This window comes from Thermobia domestica, chromosome 17 (genome assembly GCF_964235325.1).
Source record: "Thermobia domestica chromosome 17, izTheDome1.hap1.1, whole genome shotgun sequence".
NCBI lineage: Eukaryota > Metazoa > Arthropoda > Insecta > Zygentoma > Lepismatidae > Thermobia > Thermobia domestica.
In genome coordinates, this window is record NC_137470.1 from 131879542 (window position 1) to 131888860 (window position 9319).

At 35.1% G+C, this 9319-nt stretch overlaps 1 protein-coding gene across 1 annotated transcript in view; it reads right to left on the reverse strand.

Moving 5' to 3' along the window:
• LOC145674179 (RCC1 and BTB domain-containing protein 1-like) overlaps positions 1-8792 on the reverse strand; it is a 50036-nt gene extending 41244 nt beyond the window's left edge. Inside the window, exons 1-2 of the mRNA XM_081744013.1 lie at positions 7184-8792; positions 5484-5624 (exon numbers count right to left, since the gene is read on the reverse strand). Coding sequence (XP_081600139.1) covers positions 7194-8792 — 1599 coding nt within the window. The 3' untranslated portion in view covers positions 5484-5624; positions 7184-7193. The remainder of the gene's footprint in view (positions 1-5483; positions 5625-7183) is intronic.
• Positions 8793-9319: the final 527 nt, after the last annotated feature.

Genomic DNA, 9319 nt, shown 5'->3' on the forward strand with positions numbered 1-9319 from the left:
CCGATCTCCGGACAGCGGTATATTGTACAAATATACAGAATCCTCTCGCTTACTACAGGAATAAGTAGGGAGCATACATTATCCGTATGTTATATAGGCACTGCCCTTATATAAATGTAACATGCTGTTGCAGGCTGCATGTGAGACGATCATTAATTTTAGAGCGGAATCCAAGCAGTGTATTGCATTGAAATTTCAATACTTTCCTACTGGTAATCGATCCCGAACGCCCTGCACCAAAAAGGTCGTGCCCTAGCTACTGGACCAGTCCTTACATTTTGAATTAATGTGTCTGAATTCGACAGTTTTAATTTATTTTAATGAAGCAGAAGCTTGCTTTCTTTATTGGAATTTAACATCTCTTTTGGGCATGGATTATGTGTGAAATGTTGAGTTTCAACATCAGATACGACCTGTCTGTGATTGAGCTTGACCCTCGTAAACTATTAAGCCAAAATGTAACATTTTTGTCGCATAAATAAAAGCTTTCTGCTAAATTTCCTGGCTACTACTGCTGATATTTACTAAACAGAATAACTTGGGACATACTTCATAAACTTTTTTAAGTTAAAAATATAATATTTAGTTCCATATTTGATCACAGTTACAAAATTCCGGACCTTAAATTCAGAGGGAAGTAAGTCATTTTTTTCTGAAAATGAGTTAGTGCCAGATTTGAAACGCGTGTTCTGATATATCTTATTCTTAGAAAGCTTGTAGTTGTATTTTGTATACTTTATCAACTAGCAACAATAAAATTGGATGTAAGTCCGAAGGCACTTAAAGGCAAAAAGAAGTAAGTCACTGTTTTCTGTCTCTCCTGAAAATTTAATAAAAATGACTTACTCCCCTCTGCCTTTAAGGTCCGGAATTAAAAAAGAAATCCTTACAGTAGTTTATATTGAATAAATTAAAATAAATAAAATAATAGGTACAGCTCAAACATTGCTATAGGGTGTCATAAATAACCCACAATCGCGACTATTTCGTTAATTACTCTCCTCGTGGCTATTTGGTTAATTTGCAGAAGACCGAGGGTTAATTACCAATAGTATTACAGTGTGTCCTGAAATACACTTTACAATTCCAATGCCATATAATTCGACTTCCAATTAACTTAGAGAAACAAAGTAAAGCTTGTTATGTAAAGTAATGAACATATGTTTTGTTTTTCCAGGTAATAGAAACAACATAAGTAAAAAAACGTCTTTCTCTTTATTTTGGCAAGATAGTAGGAGCACGATGTATGAATCGAAGAATTGAGTCAGCATAGCAAAAGGCCCAGTATGTGGCTTGGTTTATTAAAAATAAGTCAGACACCCAAGTTCAGACAAATTTCAGAACGCGAACGGGAAACGACCACCCTCTCGGCCATCCATAAAAAAAATGACACAAGGACTTCATGGAAGCAGGCAATATGAATTTGAAACACCATGTAGGCAGGCCAAGGAAAAGTGACGAAGGCATGGGGAGAATTCAAGAGGTTTTCCAGCATTTACCACAGAAATATTTCATAAGGCATCACAAGAAGTGCAAATAATTTGTACAACAATGCACAGGGCACTCCGAGAGCATCGTTGTCTGTTCCCATACAGAGCGCAATTGTTACAGGAAGTAAATCTAGATTATAAGCCTAAACGTGGTGCATTTGTTGAGGATTTTATTCACGAGAGATAAGGATGAATAATTTCTGAGGAACGTTACATTTTCAGATGAATGAATTTTTCATGTGTGGGAAAGTTAATAGAAATAACGTATGCATCTGGGGCTCGACGAATCCACATGCTGTAAAGAAGGTGGTGAGTGATAGTCAAGAAGTTAAGGTTTGGTACTGTATGTCATTTGACCGCATTTTAGGGCCGCCGTTTTCCGCCGAGGAAAAAGTGAATGTTTCAAACTCTTTGGACATGCTTGAACTGTGACTGGTACCACAATTTTATGACCAGCATCCTCATGTTCTGTTTCAGCAAGATGGTGCACCTCCATACTAGGCTTTGCCAACTGGACATTTCTTTCACATGACTTCCGCACAACTTTAGATTGGAAGAGATGGCCAGATTCCCTGGCCTCCTCGATCCCTTGACTTCATTCTGTGAGGTTATATCAAGGCCCATACATGATATTGCTGATTTGAATGCAAGAATAACGGCAGCTATTGAGACAGTAGACGTTGACGTGTTAAATTGGGTTTGGACTAAGTTGGAATTTTGACTAGATAATATACGTGATACCAGAGGTGCGCATGGAGAACTTGACCAAAGAACTAGGAAACAAATCTTTTTGAGTTGGTGCATCAGAAAAAACTTTTTTTCCCTAAGCTACTTACAAGTAAAGTTATATGACTGAAATTATAAAATACCTTTTGGGACATCCTGTACATCTAGAACTGATCCAACGTCGAACTGTAGATTTAAGTTTCAAACAACTTACTTGAGTAAATTGAAAGTAATCTCTAATCAATAAATACATTAAAGAACAAACAAAAAAAGTGCAACTCTTGAAACTAAGAAAAAAAAACAGTCGATATACATAATAGTATATTTTATATTTAGATTTATAATCACTTACTAATTTATATAGATAAATTAAAAGAAGTACTTAATAATAATTACAATATTTAATTGCAAATATTTCGAAAATTAAAGAAAATTGCACTAACGTTTAATATTAGGGTTTAGAATGTTTTTAAACTACATGAATTACCGTATTTTAATATTTAAAAAAAAAGCACGAGCGTCAGATATTGGCTTTTCAGATATACATTATCGAGTTAAGTGAAAATTGTTTTCAAAAAATAAACAAAACAAAATAAATAAATAATCAAGCGCATGTATACAAAGTGAGCTCAAGTTATTCACAGAATAATGTTTAATGTTCCTTTTTTTATTGGTCCTTCACATCTTGAGTTCTTGAATTTAAAATAAATTGTCCATATTATGTTGTATTTGCACCTTGTCCCTGAGTATTCGTATCCTGAGAGAGAGAGAGAGAGAGAGAGAGAGAAAGTCGTCTTTAGTTTAAAAAAAAAAACTCTGCAGAGGCAAAATTTAGCAGAATTTTGTATCACACAAGATTTTCTGCACCAGGCTACGAACATATTTATTGCTTAGAAGGGACCTAACTATACAATCGCAAATAAACAGACATCATGTGTGCTTTTTGTTGGCAAGTGCAGGATAAAGAAAATCATAGTTATATACTTTGATAAGCATCTGGTTGTGTACGAACACTGAGTACTCACATTCTTGTGCACGATCTTTATTTACCTTCTGGCCGGAAATAAACAACTACTGTAAAATCTACAGTTGCCATCTATGTTAATTGAAAGACAGAATTACACGAGAATCATCTAGAAAATATATGAGAAACGGAATTTCTAGAATGTATGAAAATATATACGTACAGAGATAAGAAGTACGTATGCACCGTCTAGGCTAGGGTTTCTCAATATGGGGTTCGCGAAGATAAGCGGAAGAGTTAAATTTAAGCTCTTCAGTGATATAATAGAACAAAATAATTTTGTCATGTAAATTTTACATTTTTGTAATGCTTTCGTTCCATAAATCTAAATAGTAAGATATATTTTTTTTTCAGAGAGTATTGACAATCATATGTGTCATACAGGACGCATTGGAACTGTACCAATAAAAAGTGAGAAACGATGTTCTGATAGTGGTCTGTCCCCCTGCCTCCTCTCTACGTATTCTTGTGTGTATTATACACTTAATATATCTATGCAATATAACAACACTATCAAATACCTAAAACACTGTCACATGTTCGTACCATAAAACCCAAGTGAAGAGATTGAAAACATGAGATATCTCTAATTATGAAGGGGGGCGCGGTGGCTCAGTGGTAGAGCGTTCACCTCTGGTGCTTGGGGTCCCGGGTTCGATCCCAGCCCCCGCCAAGTGAACTTTGTGGTGGACAAACACCGTGCTCGTGGGTTTTCTCGGGGTTCTCCCGTTTCCTCCCACTTTCTTCATTCCACCATTTCACTCATCTTTCATCATCACCGTCTCCTTTAGCCTAACCGGCATAACCGTGGGAAGTAAAACTTAAAGATTTCATTTCATTTCTAATTATGAATAATCATCTTTTGTAACGGTTGGTTTCGTAGTGTAGCATACGACACATGATAAAACAAAATGTCTCTATTTTCCTCGATACAATAGAAGAGCAAAATAGTGAACAGTTTATTTATCCCCAAGGTTCTAACAAGATAAATCAACATCCATTACAAAAATAAAAAATAACGCGTTAAATAAAGAGAAGTAGAATACTTAACGTAATTGTGTCATTTTCCGGTTTCTGTGGTATATTCTTCCTTCCAAAAACGCTCTCTAGGACCAACCTAAAGTGTACTTCAATTGTCAAGCTTCTATCTAAGATCCCACTCTGGCGACAAGGAAAAGACGCAAAATACGCGTATCGTACGTGCCATGTTGTCACTCTATCAGGACAAATAACCTAATTTTGTTTGTAGTATATGACACTCCACGTCAGAAGAGGATAATTAGAATCTAATACCGGAAAATATTTTTATGAAATATTATTTTGCTCTGATAGGCATATTTTTTTTTATTTTTATACATACTGTTAAGAACAACAAAAACTAGGTCTACTAAACATTTTCATCAAGTGCAGAGTTGTTTAAAAACCAATTTAAATAAAAGAGGTACGATATGAGACTGATAAGAACTCCATATTGAAATACCAGAAAAATACAAATGCAACAAAACCTGCATATTGGAATACAATTGAAATTGAAAGCTAATGAGATACCTGGGCATGGTGTGATTTCAGTAGTGCGGCATTATCCGGTTTAATCTTCGTGATGCATATTATCAAGTCATTTAAAATACTTGATAACATTTTTGACAACTGTCCAAGTTTTTTTAACAGTAATTAGGAATATCTTTATTTTTTATCATATGACCTAAAATTAAGGGAATTATGAAGTTTTAAATGTTTCAAACGGTCTCTATTTTGAAACAGTTTGACGGATTGGATTTGATATTTGCAATATGAATGAACTGGCCAAATTTGTTTCTAATCCATTCGCTTTTAGGGAAGTTACTATATCTACTATATACAAGAAATTGATTCTACAATTATAGAAATAGATGGATATCGTGAGATATCCGCAATAGGTATGTTAAAAATCCCACACAATCTTATTACAAACCAGTAATTAGAAAAGGGTCGCTGGCAAGAGGATGTGATAGGAATTATGTTAAGAACCACTGGTCTAGGCTGACCTCGCTCTACTCCTTCTAACGCAGTACAGAAAACCTGCACCAAATGTTTATTGCCATTGTCTTGCCTGGTAGCAATAGCTCCAGGAAAGCGGCCTGTAACCTGAATTTACGGATTTTGCTTCAAAATTTTTATATCCGACTGGGTGTTAATTCTACACATTCTCTTTAAAATGAAGCTCTCTTTTTACTTAAGTACGATCGTAAAATAGAAATACTTACTATTAACACGAGGTTACATTATAGTAATCATGGATATCTGGAAAGTTTGTTTGTATTCAATCCTAAATCATACGTAGTTCATGTTGAACACGCTTCTTCAATGTTGGAACTTTCCAGATGATGTAACACTTGCAGCGAAACCTGGAATAAAAAATGTAATTGTATTAGTAAATTAAAAAAGAATTTATGAAGGGATGATAAAATCCCATCGAAAACTAGAACAATGATGGTTGGAACAAAGAAAATGATGCCAATTATAAAATTTGGAAAGAGAAAGTAGTACAGTCAGTGACAAATGTTCTTTCCATTTGACGAAAGCAGTTTCGTAAATAACTTTAGAATGGAAAAACAATTTGAGAACAGTTTTCAGTAATTTAAAAAATGTAATTTTCTATACCTTCCAGCCATACCACTATTATTACCAAAATACATTTTATCAAAAAGAAAGAACTTTTGTCGCCAACTGTACAAGTGACCAGTTTTCAGTATTATGTAGTATTAACAGTATAAATCTGTAATATAAACGGGAAATAAAAGCAAGAATAGGCTTTTAAACTATAGAACTGAACCCAAAAGTGGATATTATGAAATAGCTATAAAAAGATTAAAGGTATTTGAAATGTGAAGGTGGAGAAGAATGGAAAGTGTTAAGGTGAAAGACAAGAGAAAGAGAGACAGTAAGGTTGCAAAGTTATACAAATATAAGCAATATTGCAGACAGTTAAAAGAGAAACATGGTATGAAATTAAGATATTACTTTAGGATAACCAGTTTTGCTGGCAATGCGAGGTAAGGTATAAGAGGGGGGAGAGAAGGGAAAGTTAGAATTGATGAACAATATTAAATTATACAATTTTACACCAATATAAAAAGATTAGCAGTGGACTTAAAAGTGATGAATCTGAATTTGTGAAAATTAACATGTCATTAATTACATTCAACACTTAGCATAGTATGCATATATTCGTAGGTGGTTGTGTGTTATTATTAGTAGGTCCCTAGCAGCGCTAAAGTTTACATATGCACAATGCGGCCGCAGTGGCTCACTAGTAGCGCGCTCGCTTCTAGTGCATGGGGTCCCTGGTTCGATCCCAGATCCCACTAAATGACGGACGAACACCGTGTGCATGAGTTTCCTCAAAGTTGTCATTTTTTCTTCATTCCACTACTTCATTCATTAGCATAATTGCTGTCCGACTTAGCCTCGGAGCATAATTCGAAGGATCCTATTTGGAACATAAGCAAAAGAAAGAAAGGAAATGTGTACAATCAGGAACATTTTTTCCATTTGATGAAATTAGTTTCGGAAATTACTTCAGAATGGGAGAACAATTTGAGTACAGTTTTCAGTAAATTAAAGAAAATGTAATTTCTTATAACCCACCAGCCCTACTACCGCTATTCCTAAAATAAAGTTTATCAAACGGAAAGAATTTTTGTTGTTGACTGTATAAGAAGAGTCTAATTACTTGCAATCTTAAAAATTCTTGTCTGTCCTATACGTAACAATTAATAATGGGAGGTACATTTATTTTTTGTACTTTTTCTGTTACATTACAGGGCAACAAAATAATATTATTGCATAATAAAATTCCTTAAAATGACTTTCTTAAATGTTTCTAACTATAAACCAAAGAGATGTAAGAAATTTCATGAATCATAGTTTATCTTAATGGTTAACGTTAATAGAATTGACTTACCAAATATGTTTCACCATCCGCTTGCAAAATGTTTCGCAGCCAATGCTTTCAGTTTTATCTGGGCTTCTTTACTGACACTCTTCCACAGTTTTTGTAGTTCATGTATACTGGAGAAATATCTCAGAATCACTCCTTGGCAGAATATTTCCAATTCCTTTAGCCGGTACTCAATAGCGAACTCATACCAAATGTTAACATTCTCTTCATTAACAAATCGCTTGGACTCTTCCTCGCATGCTTTGATGAGCTCAGTGTTACAGTGGAAATCAGCTAATATTAAGAGATCCATCATATTATCTTCTGAGATACGAACTTTCCTGGTGTACAGATAGTACAAAAATGCTTTATATGTTTCGTAGTTGAAATGATTGTGCTTTATTTCAACTTTACTCATTATAGATTCAATCCAGCACTCTCTGAACATGCCCCAGAAGTATTCACATCTGTCTCTCAAAACATTCTTATGTACAAAAATGGGCCTATTCTCTACTAGAATGGTCAGGTCACTACTTGATTCAACATCAAACAAATGCTCAATATTATCGAAATCAGAAGAAAATTCTAACGGTTTCCATGTGACGGGGCTGGGTGCTCTAGAAATGAAAACATCACTCAGTTGAAGCACACATGTTTTCACAGGGAAATAACAATATGGCTCATCTTTCAACTGACCCCAAACAAACACTTCATCCTTCGTATTTCTTGCTGCAGATATATAGAGTTCTGGTGATGCAGCTATCTCTACAACATGACCCAACATTTCAATCGGTAATTTCTTTGCGTTTGCTTCGCAATAGGTGTCTCGAAAACCAAGTTGCCCGTGGCAATTGCAACCCCATGCAAATACCCTACCATCATTTGACAATGCTAAGAAATGATCAATACCAGATGCAATGTCAATAATGAAGTTGCTGCCAAATCCAGACACTTTGTAGCTGTCTCCGTCAAAACCCAGATTTAAAAAGTTTCTTGGAGTCATGAATTCAAACCATGGGCCCGACGTCCATGAGTACACTTCTCCAATTTCTGTCAGTGCAATACTATAATTTGTAGTGCATGCAACTTTTACAATTCGGAGAGGGCTAAACTTGTGAGGAGTACATTCTCGATCAATGTAAGAACAATATATACGTGTTATGCGAAAGCCCTCTCTTTTTTCTCTAAATTCAAACACTTTACCGTCATCAGTTCGAGCAAGAAAACATCTATTACCACCGACCACTTCAACAAAGATACTCTGAAGAATATCTCTTGATTGTGTAAATTTCTCCGTTTGTAGTACTTTGTTCATAGTTACACCTACAGGAATGACAAAATAACACAGATCACCACTGGTAGTTATGCCTACAATTTTTCTGCTGTTAGGCAAACATGTGATACTTTCGGGTTTTATGTTCTTCACGCTCATTTGTGGTACAGAACACTCGTTCCACACTTTGGCGGGTCGAAATATATATGTTGTATCATCACTTGTAGACAAGAATATAATGGAGTCTGGTCCAAGTACACTAATTGTTTTTACTTTAGATGTTATTTTTTGTGGAATATCTACGCATATTCCATAACTTTTCATGCTTCTCACAAAATTATTCACTAATGTTTCTGTCATTGTTTTTTTTTTTTTTCACTATAGCGATTGAAGAATTGTTGTTGTTTGTTTTTGCATAGAGAACAAGCGGACGTTCTTACGCGCTTATAAGCCGTGACACACAGCACACTTCCTCCTATCTAACTGGCAAGGAAGACCGTGGCGCTGCACTACTTGTTGACCACACAGACTCTGTTGTGCAGAAGTCCCGTATGTAAGTAGATAGGAAAGAGTGCAGCGTAAGAAAAAAATAAAAATAAAAGTAAAAAAAATGAGAAAATGATGAAATAAAGAAAAAGAAAAAAACATTGCAGGTTTTGAAGTAAGTTGTTTCTATTACAACTCGAACTTAATTTTAAATGGTGAGTAAAATAATGGGATTTGCTTTCTTTGTCGTTGTACAGGGAACATAAATAAACTGATCCATATCCGAATTCAGCCCCTCAACTTGGGGGAGGAGAGGTACACCAAGTGATCGAAAATAGCAGATAATAGTGTCGAGTCCATAGTTTTCGGGGTATCTGAGTTGAACAGCGTCACTTTCGATC